The sequence below is a fragment of the Neolamprologus brichardi genome, chromosome 5, assembly GCF_056152115.1.
Source record: "Neolamprologus brichardi isolate AB-2024 chromosome 5, ASM5615211v1, whole genome shotgun sequence".
Taxonomy (NCBI): Eukaryota; Metazoa; Chordata; class Actinopteri; order Cichliformes; family Cichlidae; genus Neolamprologus; species Neolamprologus brichardi.
In genome coordinates, this window is record NC_142108.1 from 23,333,026 (window position 1) to 23,357,774 (window position 24,749).

Sequence of the window (24,749 nt, forward strand, 5' to 3'; positions counted from 1 at the left end):
GACATTAGCGATGTTTGTACTAACTTGGTTTTAAAGCCTTTACTTCAAAATATACGCTGTTCAATAGTTGACTTTAATCTTACAGAGAATGTGATGATTTTACGGATAATTAAAGTCAATCATATATCCACAAACACAACAAGCTGAAAGTCAGTGATGCTGCTCGGTTTGCAGTCCTGAATATCACAGCACAAGCAGGATTCACTGCACTGTTAATGTTAGCTATGTTATATTGCTGCCTTTGTTCGGTGGTGTCTAGCCACTCTTTAACGTGTGTTTGAACGAGCTGACGGTTCACTCGTTAAGCTGAAAGAAAGATGCTTTAATCACAGCAGTCACACATGTGTCCACTGTACCATCTGGGAACTCTTCTCGTTTCGTAATAACACAATCCTCCTTCTTTTGTGCTGTTTTGTAGCAGTGTATACACCTGAGACTGTCACCTGTCTGTCTGTCCTGCACTCTCTCTCTTTTTCTTTCTCTCTGATTGTGGAATAAAAGTATGAACATGTATTTATAAGTTACACGTGTGTTTGAATCCTGCAGCTTATCACACATTTGATTTCCATGTGTGACAACTGCAAGTGTCCAGAGTGAGGACAGACTGAGGGACTCACTGCTGCACATCATCTGTGAGGCTTTGCACCCCTGATGATCCACCAGGACTCAGCAGTGTGTGAGGAAGAGGAGGAGGAAGAGCCAGCAGCAGCTGACAGATGGAGAGAATAGACAGACTGTTCCCTGTTTGTGAAGGACTGCTAGAAAAGTTTAAAATAACTAATTGTCTGTCCTGAATCAGTCTTATTAGGTAATGTTCAAATAATTTTATCATTCCAGTGTTTTCAGTGTGGGAGAAAGTACTCAGGGCCTTCAAGTTACACACTGTGAAAGGAAGAAACAAGTTTAATGTTCAGAAACCTAAAGTATGTATCAGCAGCAGAATGGACCTAAAAATAAATGTTTGTTTCAGTTCTATGAAGCTTTGAGTATTTTGGATTAGTAGCACTGCTGTGTTTGTTGCATCATATTGCTGTAATTGTTTATATGCTTTATATATTCTGAGGTAAGTTGATCTATAGTGTTACATCATATTCTATAAGGATGTTATGTGTTTGTATACTTTCTGCCCAGTTTGACCCATTTAGCAGAAGTCAGCCTGTGTAAGGCTTTGATATCTATTCTGTATGACTTAAAGCAGTTATGACATGGTCTGATTTTCTCACCCAATAAAGGAATATTCAATATATCAGTCTACTCTTCATTTTATCAGAAACAGTTATCACAGCTTGTACATTTTCTTTTTATAAATATATGTAAGCAATGAGCCAAATTTAGTAATGCCAACATACTGAAGGAACAACATTTGTCTCTTATATATGATACACCTATATATGCACTGTCAAAGATACTTGTCTTTGAGTGAAGATTTAAGGTGATAAGACATATAAATAACTGCAACTTGAATCTGTACTGAGGCTCAGTATTTGACACAGAGTTGTTCACTGCTGTAATAGCTCATAATGATTAATATAATAACTATAATATTGGCCATATTATAGTTACATTACCAAAGTGATATGACTTTAGTCTCATGAACAACATTAGCTAATTGTTATTTACTAACTAATCTTAAATGACTGTTCAGTACAGAAATGAAGCCCAAAAATCATGTTTTACTGTCCTGTGGTCTCAGCCTCAGATACTTATCAAATCACACAAAGCTCTTGTAGAAACAAACAAACAAATGAACAAAATATGTTTTCCTTCATTTCTGTCAAACAAAGTTGTATGACACGTTTCCAGCGGTTAGTATCATGGTTGCTAGGCAACCTGGGAAGCGCGACGGAGACTAGACCGTCCCATACAGACAAACTTGCCGTTTATTTTGCAAATTGAGCTCAACACTGCCCCTAGCGTCCTGGAGCACTTCCGTTGTGTTTTGGAATTTGCATGTGCTTTGGGGTTTGCATGTGTTTTGGAGTTTGCAAGTGTTTTGGAGTTTGCATGTGTTTTGGAGTTTGCAAGTGTTTTGGAGTTTGCATGTGTTTTGGAGTTTGCAAGTGTTTTGGAGTTTGCAAGTGTTTTGGAGTTTGCAAGTGTTTTGGAGTTTGCATGTGTTTTGGAGTTTGCAAGTGTTTTGGAGTTTGCAAGTGTTTTGGAGTTTGTACGTGCTTTGTCTCTAGGGGCCACCGTACATAACAGCTCTTTACTCCTGCAGTTCATGCAGGTCACAAAAAAAAGCGTAATCAGGTGCCTCATTCTGTTAGCTGATGCTTGAAAGTTAAGTAACAGTGTCTAATGGTTTGCGTGGAAATTCAGTATAATTTTTAAAATCTGTTAAGAATGAATAAAGAAAGGAAAAAATATGTTTTAGTTTAAAAACAAATCTATCCCATACTTGGCGTTTGATCTCTAAAATTCAAAGAGGTTTGCCGAAATAGTAAAGCCTTCAAAAAAAAATTCTTTACGTCGTCTCCTTAGTGTGTAACTTGACACACCCTGCGTCAGTCTGAGAGTTAGACTGCACCTTTTGTTTTAAGATTCAGCATCTCTGCTTTTTGAAGTTTTCATTTGGGACCTTCATCGCCAGCTCATGACTTTATATTGTCAAGACATTCTGGGTCACTACACACACAGAAGCAATACAAATGCTAATACAAAGATAGACACACTACACACACACACACACACACACACACACAAAGATGTACAAATTCAAAGACTTATATAATCCACAAATGAATGCCTGCACACAGAGAGATGAACACATCCTAATATGTATGCATAAATAAAAAACACAAATGGGAATGAGATGTTTGCTGTTTTCCTTGTCCTATTTTTCAATTGTGCCCAAATAGATAAGCTAACTGGAGATAGAAATAGCTACAGACAATAGTCCGATAATATTTCCTAGCTGTGTTATCTCTATTTTTGTCACTGGCTCTTGATAACACAAGTGAGAGAGAGAAAGATAAGCGGAATAGACCAAGCTGAGGGCAAAATATAGCTTGATAAATCCTCCATCTAGCAGGTCTTACCGAGAACTATATGAGAGATAAACAGTAGACAAATAATACATTAAATGAACTGAACTGTTAATCACTAAAAAGCTCTGGATGGCTTAATCGGGTTGCTCAATCAGTCAAGAGGCAGAAGGCAAGAGTGAAAGGTTCTGGGAGTATATCATTTAACACATAACAGGATACAAGAGCCTTGAAATGTTCTTTTATCCTCTCATTTGTCGACCAAAAGTTCACATGAAAATCAATACTACCAGCTCCACAAAAGTATCAAAGAGCAGAATTCTGTTCACTCTAGAAGAAGCAATCAGAGATGGAGCATTAAAATCAGCCAGTGGTGACAGTTTGACAGGAAACGGCCTGAATCGGCATCCCACTAATGCCTGTTTGACAGCCACACAGCAACTTCCCGCCAGCCGAGATAAGATAAGTGACAGAGCGAGCACTCTCCCTCTAGATGTTAATGTAGACAACAAACGCTTTTTCTGCTCTCATTCCTACATTAAAAATCATTTGCTGACACGATATTCACCACAGATTGACAGTGATTTATGACTGAAGTGTGAAACGTGTTGTGTGCTGTGCTATTTTTTTTAAACACCAAGAAGTTATAACTGTGAAAAACAGACTAGTGATAAGCTCGTCATTTTTTTTTCAAGTTTGGTTTTTCTTCTTTTGGATCGAAGGAGGGCAATTAATTTCCCCAAGGGGTCACATGAGAAACTAAGTGTGTGGATAAACTGAACTAAAATCATGTTTTTGACACATTGGGTTGCTCCAAGCTGACCTCAAATCTGTTCAGTTTTAATTTTGTCTCTTTATAAAATGCTACTCGTCATTACAATTAGGTAATGAAATGTACATTAGACATGATTATCACTGAGAGAGAATCTGTGTCTGGATTTGGCATGTTACATCACTGAGAATGTTTGTTTATATATCAATTTAGATCCAAAGAGAACTAACATATTCAGTGTTGGCAGGTCAGTAAAAATGTGACCTCACATTTAGTTTGGGATGTTGTTCATTCATTAATGCAGTCACATTAACAGCAAATGCAAAGATCTTCCATCCATTCTGCATCTGAGAGCGTCACAAAAAGCGTCCTGCTTTTAGCCCAAACTCAAAGGTGTAAGTCCTCTGCCCACCTGATAGCTGTGTGGTAGCCTATGTCACCATATTCAGTCTACAAAAGTACAAACTGTCTGTTAAAATTAACAAATTTATTTACATCAACAACATGGCAAATTTTTGTACACTGACTTACACAACACTGTCTGGTATAATATAACACAAAAATACCAATTTCAGTTCTGGATTCATTTATCAGTCACTTTATCTTGCATCTGCTTCTAAAGTCTCGCATTTTCCCCATCAGGTTTCCCTATTAGATTTGGACAGCTATTGGTTGTTACACCTCGCAGTTCAGGTCCATCCAAATATGAACTTCATTTAAAAATACAGACTGTCTTTGTTAAAATAATTAAATGTGATCACTGTGAATTTTTAGTAAACACTGCCTACAGTAACATTCATAAAAAATTACATTTATAGCAAAGGTGTGCACAGCTGAGCTAATATGTGAGAAAAAATCAGTAAAATATTAAAAAGTGAGAATAAAATTTTCATAAGTAAGGGAGCCAAAACACTTGTAATTGCCAACTGAGGAGCTGGTTTGAGTTGACCTGTGGGGTTCTTGAGGAGCATGTGATTGGGTAGAGAAATGGGACTGTGGCCCTGATTGGCTGCACATCAGGAAGTCGTAATGCTTGAGAGATTAGAAGGTTGCACCTAATCCTGCGTAGCGATGGGGGATGGATAATCCTCTCTGACTATTACCCCCTTGTGCAAGGCCTGTGTGTGTGTATGAGACAGTATGCCTGTGTGTGTTTGTGTTACTGCGACTAAATATATAATCCTCTTCTTTTTGACTACAGGGAGACAGATTAAAGTGATCTTACTTCACAGTTTCAGTACATTTTTATAGATCTACATTTACTGATACTCCTTTATTTCACATTTATTTTTGTGATGTATTTCTTTTATTGTTTATAATCGTAAGATGTTAGACTGTAGCATCTCATTGTGATAACATGCAAAATACAAACATAGAGAATACAAGATCCCAAAGAACCACTGTTATCAATTGGAAGAACAAAGAGTTTGGCAGCAGATGGTATGGATGCAAATGCCCTGAGGTCAACATTGTGGAGCGAGTCTGACACAAATAATTTGAGACAGCTTAAAAGTGCAAAAAAAGAATTGTGTTGTAGCAACTAATTTATATTTTTTAATAAAAGGTTCAATTATACTTTACTTAATTTACTTTTTTCAACTTTTTAATTAAGTTAGTGTGACATAACTGAATTAATTAAAATATATACAGAATTAGTTTTGGAATCACACCTATTTCTGTTGTAAAACATTTTTTCTGAATCTTTTTGTTATATAGTCGAAACAATCAAAATGGTTTTTTGCTCATTTAAAATTATCCTTAATAATACAAAATTATTTTTAACACAGAACACAGTAGTTTAGTATTATGGGTTTTCATGTTAAATTCTTGGAAAGGAGACAAAAAGGGGAGGAGTGGCAGCAAATAACAGAAAGAAAAAAGTAATAAAATGAACAGTCCATAGTGCTTAACTTCATTCGTGTCAGTGACTCTGTCTAACTTGGGTGGGCTATTGTGGGACAACAACCCATCCAACCTATCCAATCCATCCATCTCCCAATGTATGACAGAAGTTACAGCAGCAACAGATAATTGATGCCATTTAGGTGGCCATAAAATGTGTTTATAAGCTGAGGCTGAAGTGGAGTTGCTGGAAAAAAGAGAGCCATGATAAACTGTCTGTGCTGTTGGTGGATTGTTTACAGTATTTTAACATTGAATGCAATATAAATTTATTGGTTATCAAAAGTCCTGGTATATCATGACACCCCTAATTATTGTAATTACACGTTATCACCAATACCTGTAATTGTATTATTTAGGGGCATATAAACATGAAAAAAAAATCCCCCAAAGTTGAAAATAGCAGACAACATTGCTTCATTGCTTTGCCAATAACCTCACTCAAAGCCTGACAAGATTTTTTTTTTCTTGGCAGTTGTTTTATCTAAAGTTTTTCTCTACTTCCAACAAAGTTTACTGTTTTACTTATAATTACTTAGACTTTGGTTTTGGGACATTTACTTTCATTTATCTTGGAAGTGTGCAAGTATTAAAGGAGTAGCTGTGTAGCAACAAGGCCTGCATGGTACGCTTACATAGGCTTACTGTGTTGCCTGACGTTAATGTGTTTTTTGCTCAGTTAGTTTTAATGTTAAAGTTTCTTGGTTCATTTTTTACTAGACATATTGTTTTGACACGATGATAAAATTATTCCACTGGCTTTGGAGCTCAATGACCCCTACATTTTTAATGTAGCACTTTTTTAGAACAGTGCAGTTCAAACTGATGCTGACTATCCTGAATAGATAGATTTAAATAAAAAAAAACAACAACATTTTTCTAAAAGTGAAAACCCAAGTCTTTCAATAAACAAAACATGGATTTTTAGTTACTAAAAAAAAAGAAACTGGAAAACTCTCCTATACTGCTGTTATATACGAATTAGTTATCAGTGCAAAAGTTCAAGTTGATTATTTCCATGGATTTAGAGGGTATGGAAGATACTGAACACTATGGATGGGAAAAAAATAGTACAAGATAATATTGCAATATTTTGAATGGGGATATTGTATTGATACAGGGACATGAAATATCATAATAACAAAATAATTTAAATGCTTTGAGAATACTATCAATTATTGGGCTCATTTCATGTAACACCATCTTGAGATAACATTAGCCAAACAAACACACATTAACTCAGTTCAACCAAAAAACAATCCAACACCGAACACACACCTAGTGTAAAAATACTCACATGAGTAATTATAGGACAATAACCTTCATGTATCAACCAAAAAATAAATAAATAAAATAAAATCAGTGGCTTTCTAGTGATTGTGGGGGTTCTGTTTCATATTCTTGTATTTTGTGGTGACTAAAGGTTTGCTCAGAGCCTGAGGGTGTTGCATGCTCACAACCACTTTTGATCACAAAGTAATTGCATAGGTTTCACAACAGAATGCAAACTGATGCAAACAGTCAGAGTCTGATTTGGGCAAACTGCAATCACTCCCAGACAGAGTGAGGTTTGCGAATAATTGCTATCTAATCTATAAATACAAAGACCTGCCAATATGTTGACATCAGTCAGAATGAGTCTTAACTCAAGGGCATTCGACTCAAGTGGCTACAAGCTGGTTGTGTTCTGGTTAGTGCAGGAAGGTTGCTGGACAGAAAAACAATGGTTAAATGTCCATTTCTGTCTATGTAGACAGCACATTTATCTGATAACACAGTAAATTGCTCTATTATCATAAATAGATTGCATTTAATTGGAAAGATGACCCCATTCAGTTGCAGACCGATATGTCTGATTCCATCATTGCAACATTTATGGCAGCTTTTAGTGAGATAACTTTATCTTACTGGATAAATCAGATACCGACAAAGTTAAAGTTTGAGGACATAAATATGCAGTTGAAAAACTGTGACAAATTGGGATATATGTTCTCGTAGCATATTGTAAAATGTTAAAAATCAAAAAGAGATTCTATTGTTAGTGAATTGTTTTTATAATATAGTGTTATGGTGTGAATATCACCATGATAAAGTAAAATCATAAAAATAATAAATATTTCAAATACACACACATGCAAAAGAAAAGAGGCTGCATGCAGTGTAGTGAAGGGCACATAAACTGACAAAGGTGTAAGTGATACTAGGCCATACCCCTACAGGCCAGACAGGCAGTGTGACAGAGTAAATGGGGTCATCAGCTTAAGGACTTTCAACCTACACTAAATATAGCCCATTATTGACAAAAAAGAAAAACAATACAGAGAGAGAGAAAAGAGAAGGGTAAAACACAAGAAGGATAGAAGTTAATGGCTTAGATGAGATTGCTTCTTTAGCATTTATGTCTTGATTCTGGCTCTGTTTACACGGTGAAAGTGTGTGTGTGTGTGTGTGTGTGTGTGTGGTGGGTGGGTGGGGGGGGGGGGGGGGGAATTCAAGATCTGCATGCTTGTTCAATTTATTTGTCATTTTTCTTTCTCCCCTCCTTCCCATACTTCTCGCCTTCTGAAATACTTCAGATCGTGTGGGAAAAAAGAAGAATGCAAGGCAGCCCTGGGGCATTTATGTGTGTGAACAGTTTCCCTTAACCTGTCTTTTCATCTCCTATATTAAATGCTCTATGGCATAAGTCATAACTCAAAGTCTAGAATTACTAGGTGACTATGACTTCAATGAATTTTGCTGCAAAATGAACAGATTGTTCCTTTACTGTTGTTGTATTTCTTCTACAAAATCTGTAATTTTTTATATGATTTTCAGAATTTAGTAATTTGAGTGTTATGTCAGAACACTCATTTCTTTCTTGAATTCATTTATAGGCTGCTTTGAATATTATTAATATTAAGCAGAAATAGCTGTTATAACTCATTAGATACTCCAGGTACATACCCTCTATGAAGACTTTGGTGGGTCAGTGGGAGGCCACTCTTGCTTCAATAACTGAGGGTGGTGGCTTCAACAATACGCATGAAAGTTTGCTGAATTAATATAAAACCCCATATTTAAAGGTCATGGGGTTTGTTGCACTTTTACAGGAGACTTGGGTCTTTGCCATGTGTTTAATTGTTAAGTATATTACATCCATTGTTTGTATTACGTCCATTTTTTAAAACTTATTTGAAGAAAAAACACAACACTGACATCGTAGTGGAGTGGCAGATCTGTCACATGCTTTGGTGCGATACTGGGGAGGATAACACCAATGGAGAATTTACATGCACTTATTGATATGGCATCAACTGGTCAGTAATCAGTTTATTAATTATCTGAAAGGAATTATAGGCCTCTTTTAGAAGCTAGTTTTCCCAACCTGTAGCATGACTATAGCATGACTAAAGTATTAGTTTTCAATTTCAATCATGGGATAATAACCTTGCTTGCACCATTAGAATTTTGAGGTTATGTAGGTGAGGTGAGCCACTTCTGTTCCTCAGTAAATAGTAGAGAGAACGAATACCAAGATCATGCTATGCAACTGATGTTCTCCTAATGAGAAGGAATCATTTCTTTGTTCAAAAAACAGCAATATGGGGGGAGAATGTTACTGTACTACATGGTCAGCTGTATCTAGAGAAATCCACAGCTTGGAACAGAGTAACTAACTGAATTAAATGCCAGACTGGTTGCCAGTATTTATTTTTGTGATTGATTAAAACCTCTATCCGCAGAGAGTTGGAAGGTAAAGTTATTTGCACACAGGACCAGACAAGAATAACTACATACCATACTAGTCACCAATTTCTTCGGTGTGTTGGATTAAACAACTCAGAGGTTTGTCAGGAAACACTCATATTCTTACCCCAATCTTGCAGCTGGATTTTGAGAATGTGGGTCAGACCTGAAATGCATCATTGGATGGAGTTGGGCAGTTATGATACATTTATTGTTGCCTTTAAAAGAATGCATAATGACTGATTTCTGATATACAGTTTCTACTGTTAAGGACTAATTAAATGTATTAATTAGTAGCTTTTCAATTAATGCTTGACATTAATTTTAAGAAAATGAAATGGAACCATATTAACTTTTATTATCCATATACCTGAAGCATTTTCTAGGAGGTTTTAATTCTGAAACACAAACTGTTTCTTCACTACTGATGGAATTTATATATATTACATTTCATATTAGACCTAAATATAAAATGCTCTCACTTGCTAGTTGGTCAAACCGTGATTTGCTACTCTGCTTGATTCTAATCAATGTTAGCACCAGCATCTGTTTAACAAGCAGGGGTTCAGAAATAACTCTGCAGAGACCAGCAGGGAGGTGAGGACTAGCAGAGAGGACCAGTGATGCTTGAATGGTCTGATGAGGCAATCAAAGAAGGGATTGACAGGGCCATGATCTGTGTGTGTGCAAGTGTGTTTTTGAGTGCACCTCTGCTCAGTTCAGTAACCATCAATAACTGTGTATTATCTGAGGTCTCACAGAGGCCTGGTAAAGTTGCAGGAAAAATATAGATTCATATAAACCACTGGAAGCCTTCAGTTGTTCACTGGCTTTCTTTTTCAAAGGTATTTAGGTTGGCCTTTTTCCATGCCCAGCAGAACATTAAAAATAAAAATCCATCAAGAGTTCTCAAATTAACAGTTTTAAGCCAATATTCACGACTCCAACATTTAACCTAATTGCAGAAAAAAATCTAACTGCCTGACATCTACCGACCAAACTGAGTACCAATTAAAATTTACCATGCAAATTTTAGAATATCAATGTTAAAAAATAAAATAAAATAAATATTTCAGCATTGAACTCACTGTAAACTTCCAGGGAGGAGAAGAAAAGACCTTAAATAAACGACTTGCTCAAAAATTGCTTATTGATTTTTTTATTTTAGAAAAAAGGAGGTTACATATAAGCAATTAACTGGATTTTTCTTGTGTTTAGTGCATGGTTGGAAAGACTGATGAAAATTTGTACTCTTACTGGGGATAAATATCAGCTAATACAAGAAGATTAGAATAATACCTTGTATTAAGTTAGTCTGATGTTATTATGTATTTCAATATCTGCAAAGAGATGTGGATCTCTTAGATGTGGATCTAAGAGTTGATGTCCAAAACCGGAAATGAAACATTTTAACAAATGAATCACTATTATTAGTCATGTTTTTGTTTTTTTGTTTTTTTTTCCACAGGACTTTTTGTAGTCCTGTGAAAAACTATGTACATCTTTACTGCTTCCATAGGAACTAACAGGATGATTGCAGCCAATTGCTGGTAATCAAATGCATTTGATGAAATGATTACCAACAACAACAACCTTTATTAAAAAGTACCTCACACCAACTACTTCTTAGTTGGTTATTGGTGCTAAATATGAAGATGGTTCTATAAGCTACTGAATCACAGGGTGTACATAGTTTTTTAAGGGTTTTTGCATTAATCCTGTAAAAACTTTCTTTTTCACTTGATTGTATGTCATGTTCTCTTTTTTTGAGCAATATATATTAATAAGTTATGTGCTGTTTCATTTTTGCCTTTCCTACCTCACCTGCAACCAAACATTACACTTCTTTTAGCATCCCTTTTTCTCCAGACATTATTCTCATTTTCTCAAATGAATGGAGCACCAGAGGGAGTGGGGGGGTGGGGGTGGGGGGGATCCCTTTAGATCTTACCCAGATGTGTCCTTTAATCCTGTAATTAGCTGCAATTACGGTAATAGATACAAGAGATGGAGTGATCATATTTGCACATTGATTAATTTCTGTAATCTTGCTGTATGGTAAGAACTATGTCTTCTGGTCAGATTTCTACTTGCTCACTGAATGCTTTATCTCTCTCTCTCACTTCTGCCTTCCTTCTTCCCATTCTCCTTATCTCTCTGCACCATTTCCCACCTCCACAAATCTACCCTGAGCCCACCCCCCAGTTTTTCTCTATGCTCCTCAATCCCCTCTTTGTCCTAGGTGTAATTCATCTGGTTTCTATCCTGAAAAGGACGCAGAGGGGGAAAAAGGAACACACAAGAGACAACAGAACAGAATAGGACACAACAAGAGGCCCTTTAGATGTTGCAGATGATGCCTTTAATCCTGTCAATAGCTGCAATTATAGTAATTATCTCTAATAGCAGCGCATTATGTTGAGGCTCTGATATGTTTAACAGATGATGCTGAGTCGTGCCGCCTCTACCAGGCAGAGAGGGCAGAGAGCTTAGATTGGTGTTGATTTCATTAATATCAAACAAGGTGAAACTGATGATGGTCCCAAGGAGGTTCATAGACTGAGGACATTTTTTTTTTGTTTTATTTTTTCAGGCTCTGGGTTGAGGTCTAATGGAAGTGTCAGACATGGTACTAAGGGGTCTTTTAGAGGTGTAGAATGAGAGAAGAGACTGGAGATTGATGGTAGTAAATATAAGGGGTTTGAGAGAAAATAGGGACAATTATATCTTTGGAAGATGCTCCCAAAATAAGATTTGCCTTCTGTGTTACAAGATGCGTAAATCTGCAAGACAAGTGGAATAATCTACAGCTAAAATATACAATACGTTAGTTACTAATTTAAACTACAGCAACCTAGCTTATAACTGTAACATCTGTTTAGTGTGTGGTTAATATTTACAGATTTTACAACTAACTACAAAAATTAAGCTGTTCTGGATGTGGCTTGAAAGATGACTTTCTAACTTGCACAGCAAATATTCTACCTTTTTTTGGTGGAAAAAAAATTGTAACTATCTGTGAAAATAAATTCTGTATAGGTTATAAAGACAAAAGCCAGTGTTGTTGTCTGTGGCAGAACAAAGCTCCTGTTTACTAGATTTATGGATGAAATAACTACCTTTTCTGATGGATTTATAGTCTTTATTAATTATAGTTAAGGAGACAATAAGTCAGGGTATACTTTTCTCAGTTTCTCAGTCAGTATCATCCCACATATCTTATAAATATATATTTTTAAAAGACTGGCGGTCTGAACACTCGTGGATCAGTCATTTAAATGTGGACCTTCACTAATTGGTGGGCTATGTAACAGTTGTTACATCGATCCTTTATTCACAGTTTATGGATTACACACTTTAAAGTCCTCATACACTTAATACACACATTTGGAGACTAGTTGGTCTTTTTTAGAGCAACATCTCTTTCCTTGGTAGCTCACTCTCTCTCTCTTCCAGATGCGCACACAATAATGGCCCTTCCAGGTCTTGATGTGAGGTAGCTCCTTGATGCAGTGATATAAGAGGCAGACAATAGACCAAGAACGGGTCAATAATTCATTAGATGGAGGACTCAACTTCAACCCAAATAAACGCACACACACACACGCACACGCACACACACACACACACACACACACACACGCACGCACACACACCTATCTCACTCAGTTCCAACCACTCTATAAAAGACTGTCAAAGAATAAGTCTTTCTCCCACTTTGTCTTGCGACTTAGACTTTCTACTTTCCCTTTATGATAATTTACATTTAATCCTGAATTTATGGTCATATATGTCAATTGTTCGTGGATAAAACTATATTTGATACTAATATGAACTGTCAGTGGTTAGAGAGAACAGACTGTTCTTGTGTTTCCCTGTTTCACCTAGTTTTAAAAATAAGACCATATGAATGAAAAACAAACAAGACATCCGGCTAAAAAGTTTTTTTTTAATTATTGCATTTTTTTTCTCCTATATGGCACTTGGGAGCAGAAGAATGCACAAGGCACAGGGGTGTGATGGTTAGTACCATTGCCTTGTAGCAATAAAGTCCTGGTTTTGAATCAATTTGCGGAGTTAGAACTTTCCAGGTACACCAGCTTCCTCCCACAGTCAAAAGACATTAATATTAGTTAAACTGGTGATTTGAAATTGGCTACAAAAGTCCAGAAGCCAAAATGTGTGAATGTGGGTTGTGAATGGTTGTTTGTGTTAGCCCTGTGATGAGTAACCTATCTAGCGTATATCCCTTTTCTCGCCCCATCTTAGCTGGTATATACTCCAGCCCAATCCAGCTGAAGACAGCGGTTTAATGGATAATATACATTCTTATGTACAGTACATACAGTATACACTGTATGTACGTAGGTCCAAAAGCATAATGACAGCCTCCTTTGGGGTGGTGTTCCTTGGTTTGGGATAGCCCCTTAGTACAAATGAAGAGAATCGTAATGCTACTATTTTCTAGACTGGTTTCAAGCCCTCGTTTAGGGACTTCAGCCCCATCCACAAACTCTGAGATGCAGTATGAGATGGGCTTATTGCCCAAGTGTTTATACTTTCCTTTTGGTGGAATTAGTATATACAACACAGCACAAAACAAGCACTGAAATAAACACATCACAACAAGCCAGTCTCAGACAGATAGAAATGGGATGCCAGATCTGAATCTGAACAGCTGTAGCTGCATTGTGAAGAGTGCCTCAGTTAAACACCACATTAATCTGAACATCATTTTTTTAAATTATATGTTTCATTCTCAGTTCATCTTAATTTGTCTTATTTCATATCGTTAAACATGACGCATCTAATTAGTTTTAGTTTTCTGTAGCTATAGTAAGAGAGAAAGCTGCAAAAAAGGTCAGCCAAGGTGAAATGAGACACAAGATCAGACTCAAACTGGGATCATGCTTGCAACCCTCTGCTTTACAGTAGTCACAACTCAGTGGTTTAATTCCAGAAAGATATCCATTTAGGGAGTAAAAGCTCTTGAATGGTGTGCCTGTTAGCAAGCGTCGATGTGCTACAGGCTGAATTTGGCAAATTTAACAAACATCTTAGAAAGTATAATGAGGATTGATTTTTCTTTATATGTAAATAATTTAGGAATCTTACATTTAAGTCATTTCATTTGTCAGTATCCTGACATTTAAGGCTCCAGCGTGTTTATAAAACAATAACAGGCACCTAGGCTTTAGACGCTTGATTTTCAAAACTACACAAACTGCTGGGATTACGACAAAGTGGAACTAAATGCCAGGAGAATGGTAGTTGTTTGACTGTATTGTGACAAGTATAAAATTTGGTGGAGAGGGGACTGCATAGAGTCCTGACCTCAACCCAACAGAGCAGAGACTGTGAGCCAGGCCATCTTGTCCGACATCAATGTCTGACCTCACAAATGCACTTCTGGAAGAATGGTCAAAAATTTCCATAAACATACTCCTTAACTTTGTGGAAAGCCTCCCCAGAAAAGTTGAAGCTTCTATAGCTGCAAAAGGTGGGCTGATATCACATTAAACCCTATGTATTTAGACTGGGATGTCACTGAAGTTCATATAAGTTTAAAGGCAAATGAACAAATACGTACTGACAAGTTTGCCTAATGCACAATCATGTACCCCTCTGTCACTATAAAACACAAAAACACAACCACAGACTCAGAACTTGCCTGCATGATTTTTGTAAAGATCCGATACTTGAGAAAATGTTGTTATGCATTAAAAAAAATTGTTTTTTTACTAATTGCTGTGTTTCATACGATCATTAAAGCATCTTAATATAGGAGACAGGGAAAGACATATAGTGGTATTTCAGCAGGACTCTGCAAACCAGCACTGAGCCACTGATCCCTACACATTTACACTTCTTTTGGGGTACTTTTGTGCAGTACCTTGTACTTCAGTATACACTATGCACAGTGGTTAGAATAATTTGAAACTGTTACATCACTACAAGTTTTTCACCTTTCCATAATTCTGTTACAATATTACTGTGGTGTGCCCAATTACATCTGCATTTGTTATTTTTTGTGTTTGATGTTTTGCAAGCAACTGCATGTTTACATTTCATTTTCCTTCCTCCCTCCCTTGCTTTCGTCCTTCCTTCAATCTATCTACCCGTGCATCTGCTCATTTTTAAAACTCCCATTGATGTTCTTTGAACTCTTTCACTGACCTCATACGATTTGATGATTCCATTGGTCTCGTTGGGAGCTTTCCACTGCATGAAGATCTTTTCTTCATATGGCGTATTCTGCAGAGATTCCATAGGCACTGATCCAGGAACTGAAAAGACACCAAGTACACAAAGTGTAATAATACATTACAACACAAATATGTACTCATATTTGAAGAATGTACATACAATTATATTCAAATAACTGGTTCGCAAACATATGTATGTGGCAAAAGTATTAATAAAGTATAGGTATTACAGCAGAGATTATAAACTATTTTAGAAGCATGAAATGTATTTATAGTAATTATATTACAATATTACAATAAAATAAAAATGTTCATTGTTTTCTGACATTACCATCTAATTGTCAATCTCACTGAAAAGTCAACTTTCCAGAAAATAAATCCACACAATCATTGAGTCCATTTCTAATAACCCCCAAAAGAGCAGTTGGCATTCGAATACAGAGTACCAGTTCAAAAATACAAATTGAGATAGATATAAGCAATAAGGCCGATGTGCAATGTAGTGACTAAATAGTACATCTCAGGTTCAGTGAATCTAAATATTAAAGGGAGGGAGTAAAACGAACTATGGCATCAGAATCAGAAGTAAAGAGAGGTATATTAAATTACACTAAATTACAGTTCAGCTTCTCATGATTTAATTAAATTTCTTGAGTCCAAAAGTTTCAAATGTCTCAGAAGGTAGAAATATTCAATTACCTGAAATTTAATTATAGGCTTTTTTCTCCCTTTGAGGCAGTGTGAGAAACACTGTTTGATCTGGAAAACTTGATAAATGGAGGACATTTGCAACTATTAGCTATGATAGGATATTTCATAATATTTCTTATAGTGTGAAAGAATGAAAGATTTTGCTGACATGCAGCAATACCAGTCTATATTAAAATAATTCTTCTTTTAAAAGAATTCTTCTTTTAACATAGATATAGTCTCGGCCAGCCCATATTGATCAACTGTTTTATCACATGAAAATGAGGACATAACGTCATACGTAATGTGATTTCCTGAGAAATGTGTAAGTAAAACAGAGCCTCTGTCTTAATTAGCAGTTCAACATCAACTACGCATATTGAAAGTTTAACGGCAACCTACGACTTTTAGGTATTGCCATATTATTGTGCAGCTCAGTTGTAATTTGTCAAATGAAACCAGTGTCATCCTAAGATGAATGGGAGACAGACAAGCTGTAATAATGTCATGTAGAGATACATCTTGAAGCACCCTGTAGTCAGTGAATAATGGAACAACTGCTGAGATTAAAAAAAAAGACAGCAGCCACTGTGATTTTCTTGGGCTATGGGCAGATTTTCTGACTCACTGCTGGGAACGCTACATCCAAATCAAACTCACTGGAATGAAAAGCCTCAAACATAAAATTGTATTAGCTTACAAAGTCAATTACCAATTCAATGTCAATGGACCAACTGTCTCTAGTAAGGGAGAAACTTTGATCTGTGTTAATGATTTGATTCAAAGTTCAGCAAGACTCGCATTCTTTGTATTTATTATTTAAGGATATTTTACAGTAAATTATGTCTTCTTCAAGACATTTGGTATCCATCCTGTTCTTTGATTGTAATGAACACATCTTTACTTTCAACCCTTAAGTTCAACTAAGATCAGTTGACTGTATTGACACTTGCTCAGAAGATGTGATTTCTTCTGGATTTATTAGTCTCAAGGTGGATTACTTTACTAACTATTAGTCTATTATAGAGATGGCACGATACCACTTTTTTATGTCCGATACCGATATCATAAATTTGGATATCTGCCGATACCGATATGAATCCGATATAGTGTGTTTTTTAATCAATAAAACTGTTTTCTTAATATATTGCAGCATTTTGTATAAGTTCAAACTCAAGTTTAAATAAACAACAACACTAAAGCTATTCTGTTACACCTGTATGTAAAGAATACACTGCACCCAAAATATTTCATAGTTCAGCAACACTGATCAATCTAATAAACTTAAACCTGCTCCATCCTCCCTATTCTGGTATTTTAAAGAGTACTTAGCAGAAATATTAAGCAACCTAACTAATAGGGTTGCAAACTCCCAGCAAAAAAAAAGAAAAAAATAGGGAAACACCCCCCACCCTCCACCTCATGATGCTTAATCGACGTAATCAACTTTAATTTGATGCAGTGTGAAAAAAAATGCACAGAAATCAATTATTTTTCAAGAATAATTAAATAGATTCAACATCTTTCTTCAACAGAATTGCAGACTGCACAGATTGTACCTTCCCAAAGGAAAACGTACTATAGCTTACTAGGGTATATTAGACTTAACAGTTACTATATACAGTAATGGACTTTTATACATTTTACATCATATTAAAACTTTGGGTGTAATATTCGAATAATTATTTATTAAAAGCTCGACATTTTAAATGAGAATAAGAAAGAAAAGTATGTCTTTGTGCCCCCTTTTCCCTGTTCATGCCCTATCGGCCCCCCTGGCTAAACTTTGCTGGATCCGCCCCTGCACAGTTACCAGCCGTCAGCTGCGTAGAAAAAGATCCTGGTGCAGAAAGAAATATTAAATAAATTCTAACAACAGATTATCAAGCTTAAACGTGCTGCTGTTGTTCAGCCGCTGGTTTCCTCTTTCTGGTGCAAAGTGGGCGATAAACAAAGAAGAGAGACTCGCGACAGAAAAGCCGATCAGCTGATCATTGATCAGTTTCACATTGAAGTAGGAGCAGGAGAGGGAGGGAGAGAGAAGAGGCAGTCGCTCCATAAATCGGTTGTTAAGCTCAACGTGGGAATGCTTTACAAACATTCAGAGATGAACTTACACACTTGCTTTACTTCTCTCTGGGGTAACTTCCTCGGAGATGAAATGCTGGTTTGGTAGTGAGGCTACAAATACACACAGCCGCTCTATCACGTGACCACACTGCTCCAACGCGCTACGGTTATGAGCCGAGTTACGCCATGTCGCATATTCTGTCCCTCCTGTTATTTCTAAGGTATGTTTTTTATAAGTTTGTTATATGGCGGGTCATAATCATTCGTTTTGTAATTAACTGTTGCAACGTGTCAGAAAATATGTTTATTCCTAATCTTGTCTGGGCAAAGCCTGCCATCTAGTGGGTTGACAGGGTAGTGCCATGTTAGAGCGCAAGCAGTGGTTTTCTCCCAGCGCTTGACAGGGAAGGTCCATTTCTCTGTGTCTCTGTAATTTCCTGCATCTGACACCCTTGAAAAGGCATAATCTGTAAGTGTGGCAAAACGGTTTATTTTTCCCACTTATTAGTACCTTGTTCAGCAAAGTAATGAGTTTCCTGTGTGTTTAGCGAGTTTGTTACATTACTAGCACAAGCTAGCTGTTAGCCCTTTGTTTAGCCTGCTAACATGAAGCATACCAGCATGTGGTGTTAGCTGTATCTCTTGACATGTGTTGATACTGAGATTGTGTAGTGACTGTTTACATAAGTCAACAATATTTAATGTAATCTTTGTGTATTTGTATGGAGAGTGAATACACTGTATTCTGTTTCTGTTATTACAGTTTTACAAAAAGAAAAATAAGGATCAGTAAAGCTCTGAAGAATGCCACGCGGTCTCCTGAGTGTTTACTGAAGCCATTTAATGTTTAGCTCTCTGCATAAGCTGGATAGAGACGTTCAGCTGAGGGCAGAAGATCGCAAGTTTTGTAAGGTGCTTTTTTGACATTTAATGGATCGGATTACATTTTTTATTTCTCTCCATATCCGATCCAGTAATTTACGTCAGTATCGGACCAATACGTAATATCGGATCGGTCCATCTCTAGTCTATTATAAAGCAATGTCCTCAATGCTCCAGTTTTTAATTAATCAAAACTGTTTAATGATTGTGTTGTGAATTAAGAAATTCTGCCAGTGAAATATTTGAATAACTGATAGACTAAATCTGATTACTGATCACAAATATTTTATTATGGAATGCAGTTTTTTTGAAAAATAAAAACTGTGTTTACGAACAGCTTGAGTACACTGCATTTCAAATCCAATGAGTTGGAGTGAAGTGAATGGTTATTAGTGTAAAAGGTTGTTAATCAAATTATAAACTGTGGGGTCAAAAAATACTGAGCAATGAGGATCCTGTCTGTACAGGAAAGCGCAGACAGGACTACTTGTGTGCAAAGACAGTTGACTCATTAAAATCTACCTAGTAACAAGAGTGTGAGTGTATCAGTGGGGTTTTCAGGATGAGGCAGTCTTTCACATGTCTTCATGGAGGTGTACAGACAGAGAAGAGGTGTCAGACATCTCATCTGGGAGTGAAGCTGTCAAACAGTCGAACTCACCAATTCACACAATGCGTTACACATAAAAGCAGAAACACGCAGTTACACACAGACACATGCACTAGACCATTGAACACAATACTTACACACAGTTGCACGTACATACACTGAGGGTTGTGAATTGTTCTAAATGATAAGAAGAAAGAGACAGAGTGTGCCAGAAGGGACAACCAACTGCAATGTGCAAGAATTCATGTGTGCTTCTATGTGTGCATTTGTGTCTGTGTGCATACTTGTTACTCTTGGTTTGGAGACTTTAATCTCTTTCTCTAGTCTCATTTTAAGAAGCTAGTTCCCAAAACATAAATCAGTAAGCTTTGCTGCCAAGTCCTACTTTTGTTTAGGTCAAGGGCAGGATAAGGTTAACTTCAGATTTTTCTTTCCACCTTTCATTTTTACTTCATGGCTACTTACTATTTACGTACATATATGAGTAGAGTTTTACAGTTTAGAGTGAAATATCATATATATTTGTAATATTCTGGATATTTATAATTGAGCTATTTGTATATATTTGAGTCATTTCTTAAATTTTGTAACTTTATTTAATAATATGTAATATTATTTATTTTAGTCCTGTCTGTTACTGTTCTTATGGTCTTGGAGCAACTGCACACTACAAAGTTTTCTTAGGGATTATTAAAGTATTCTGAATCTGATTCTGATCATTTATTGTATGTTGACCTTAATTCTGATTGTTCTTGGATGAACATAATGTTGGTTTACATAAAAGTTGGACTCACTGTAAGTCATTGTGAATGGCAGTGTTGGGTAAATGCCTGTCAGGTAAGGAAGAAATGAGTCTGACAACTGCAGGAAGCTTTTACAGTTGCTATAGTCTGATGCCCCTCAACTGAAAAAAAGCATTTTGGAAAAGAAAATTCTGTAAAGTTCCACCATTTACAGCCACAAATTGAATCTAACAAAGATGGATGTGCCACAGCTAGTTCTTTTACACTTGAGAATTAGCCGCCATTATCCATCTCTCTCTATAACATCCAACAGTTTTAGGAAAACCTAAAACAGTATGGGAAGTTTCCAACCTTTTCTGCTATTTTTAAAGCCATAAAACAGTGACATGACAAACACAACAAAGACCAGTCCTTCTGAGTTTGAAAGGTTTATATTTAAAAGTTCCACATTTATCCACATTTCAATGCCCAATATTTAAAAATATTAAAGTTATTTTGTTGTTTTGGCCACTTTTTGGCTGTTAGAAGGTAAAAAGAATTTCCTACATTTCCTACAAAACATTTCCTAAAAATATACTTAAATGAAAGGGTGGCATGAAAGAAAGTAACATTTATTGCAATACAGCTGCTCACACCTATAGGTTATTAAATACAGATATTTGTGTTATTATTTCTTATATGAGAAAATAACAGGTTAGAGGATAATGTAACAACAGTATGACCATTTATTGGTTACATTAAAAATTATGGCCCATGACTCCAAACCTCAGAGTTAATGTTTTATACCTTAAAACCCCAAAGATCAGAGCACAACAATGGCACATGGAAAAATAACAAAGATTATTGGAAACTATTTTTTGACTAAAATTCATTCACAAACTATTCTGACTCACAGCTACTGAGATGCACAACAGAAAGCACACAGACTAGTAAACTATCAGACAAGTCTGACAGGAATATTTTGATAGTAATTCTGAGGTGTTGATTAAGGGCCCAGCCTGTGGAGCATATCAAATTACCCTAACAAAGAAATGCAATTAATTGCTGCCATTTTTATTCAACACCTTATCACTCACTTCTGTGTCTGTGTGTGCACTCTCATCTTTTATGATGCACAGTGTCTAGCTGAAAATCGGTGGATTTTTGTATGGTACATATGTGTGTCTCTGCTGTCGGTGTATGTGCACGTGTGTATACCAGGTTTGCATATCTGTGTGGGGACTAGGGCTGTTTGATATAACGATATATATCGGATGACGATATAAAAACGTCTATCGTTTCATTTTACGCTATCGTTTGTTTTGTGGTGTTGCAAAATAAACTGTTTACGGCAATATTTTTCATCGTTTTGATGGTCACTGTAGTGGCTATATTAATTTCTTAAAGTTCTCTCTTTCTCTTATATTTAATATAACCACACTATGGACGGACAAGCGCCTGTTTTTATGCGTTGTGGTTAGCAACAGCGACGGTAACACCATCGCGTGTCCGCTTGTTTATCTTCCACATAAACCTTTCACAATAAAGCTCAAGATCCTGTTGAGACTTTTCAAAATAAACTGAATCACGTGAAAGAGCAGATTATTTACGGATGAGAAGTAAAAAAGAGCCGCCAGGTGCTAAAAAATAAACCTTAGACTCAAACGTTAGAACAGGCTTTTTCCTGCAGCACGCCGTGTAATAAATACTCACGGTGGCCGTTACAACTTATGTCTAAAAATGTATAGTTTCATGCATCGGTTAAAACACTCGACTCCAGCTACATGACACGCAGCTGGAAACATTTCCCGCAAGACAAGCTGCCCGAGATTCACAGAATTTACAGAAAATGTTACATTTGTGTGATTTATATCGTCATCGGGACGATAGAATTCTTATACCGGGATTTTGGTCATATCGCACAGCCCTAGTGGGGACCAAAATTGAAAGTTCACTATACTTGTGGGGACCAACAGCCTTTATGAAGACAAAATCCCCATCCCCACAGGTTTGAAGGAATTTTTGAAAACTCAAAATGTAGTTTTAGTGTCAAAGTTACAGTTAGGTTTTGGTCAGGGTCAGGCATTCATTTTTGATGGTTTTTGTTAGGGGTAAGCGACTATGGAAAGCGTTATGTCAATTAGATGTCCCCACAAAGATATGAAAACACAACTGTGTGTGTGAATGCACGTGAGGAGCCTTCTGTTACTCACAGTGTGTACCATGACATCTGTGTATGCTGCTTTCCAGTGTGTGCATGACTCACATGACAAACCCCCGTATCTGCTGTGGTTTGCATGTGTTTGTGTGTTCCTGTGTACCTCGGGGGCTTGGACAGAAGAATACAGACTTCATTGAAAAGATAATGGCAGCTGTAACACATTAATCATAACTTGATTAAGTCCCATCATGCTGCAAGATGAATGGCCTGCTTTATTACGCCAGCAGCTCTCTCTTCTGTGTGTGCCCCTGTCTTGCCATCTCGCTCAATCTTTCTTTTGTATTCACATTTTTTGTCTCTTAACCCTCTCTTGCTTTCTAAGTTTGGCTCAAATTATCTTTATTGGCATGAAATAAATCTCTAAATTTTATCCGCGGCTTTCATTTGTCTTGCGGCCTTTATTATGCAACAGACCTGATTGTTTATATGAAAATTTTGACTTTTAATCTTTGTTAGTGTTTCATCTTGTAGCAGCTGTTTGCAGAAAAAATTGTCAACTATAACTATGTAAAAGTGAAGTAAATTCTCTTGTAGTAACTATTCACTTTGAGCTATTTTTTCCATAACAGTGCTTTATTTTGTTTTGTTTTTTTAACATAAACAACTACAATTTTTGTTTCTTGCGGGGGGGGGGGGGGGGGGGGTATTATTTAGTGTCATTTAGTGTGTTTTTTTTACATGTTGTTCAACACAGATGCTTAGCTTCCAGGGGAACAAATAAACTCATCTTGACAAAACTCATCTTACTAGCAGTAGTGCTGGATTCAGTTTTCATTGTGATACAAAGATTTAGGACAGATACATTTTTGCAGTTATAATTAGAAACCCCTCAGAAAGTACAAGGGCAAGATTTGAATCATTTGAAAAACTTCTTTTTGGCAATCAGACCACAAATAATTCCCTTCATTAAAGCCAATGTTTTAGCAATGTGAAAATTCCTATTCCAATGTATACAGTGGGAAAAATAATTATTTGATTCCATCCTGAAGTTTTCTCACTTACAAAGAAATTAACTCTCTATTTAACTCTCTGTTTTTATGGTAGTTTCATTTGAATGGAAAGAAGCAGAATATTGACCGATTTTTTTTTTTTTATTTGCTCTTACTTCAAAATAGCAGCTACAAACCCAGACACTAACAATGACTAAAAGTCATTATTGCCATATGAACAATCAGGTCTGTTATGTAATAAAAAGCTTAAAACAAATGAGAGCCAGGGATGAAATGCAGAGATCTATTTCATGCATGATAATCTGAACTGAATTAATACATTTCTATTAAGAACAAACCAGCATAAAATTAAAATCAGTTCAATCCTTTGGAGGTAAACAAACTTACAATTTTAGCAGGGAATCAAATCAATATTTCCTCCACTGTATATATCTAATATATGGAATATTAAATGTTAAATGTTAAATGAAACCTTTAACATTTTATATACACAGTAACGTCTCGTTAATTTTTTAACCTGATCACAAGTTGTCAATAATGGTAAATACGATTATGCCAAAATACAATTCTCGTCTATTGTCATGTAAAGATTTTGTCCTGTAGGATTAGAAAATTTGACTTTTACATCAAATAAAAGTATAAGAATGATTAAAAGCACATTAATGTAAATGCACTTCTACAACTTTAAACGTGCTCTGATAAACTGCCTTCCTGAAAAGTGAAGCTCTGAAGAAAACAAACAAAAAACAGAGCTGCTATCTTTTTTTCCTTCTACTCTAATCTGTGATAATAACAGGATTATGTCATCTCAGTTGCTGTCATTACAGTCTGTGTGAGGAGATCATCTTTCTCTTTAACAGTGGTTTGGATATTTGTGCACATATAAACAAAGGGATTTAAGGTTACCATATTTCTTACCCGTTTGTCGTGTAGTCATTGGCACAATACCCGAATAGATGGAACTGTAGTACTATAGAATTAGTACCCATACACTCTTCCTCACTCTAAAAA

At 36.2% G+C, this 24,749-nt stretch overlaps 1 protein-coding gene across 11 annotated transcripts in view; it reads right to left on the bottom strand.

Moving 5' to 3' along the window:
* The window catches only part of ptprt (protein tyrosine phosphatase receptor type T), a 307,462-nt gene that overhangs the window by 132,612 nt on the left and 150,101 nt on the right, over positions 1 to 24,749 (bottom strand). For all 11 annotated transcript variants that reach the window (XM_006783003.2, XM_006783002.3, XM_006783004.2 and 8 more), the window contains exon 11: positions 15,565 to 15,674. In XM_006783003.2, coding sequence (XP_006783066.1) covers positions 15,565 to 15,674 — 110 coding nt within the window. The remainder of the gene's footprint in view (positions 1 to 15,564; positions 15,675 to 24,749) is intronic.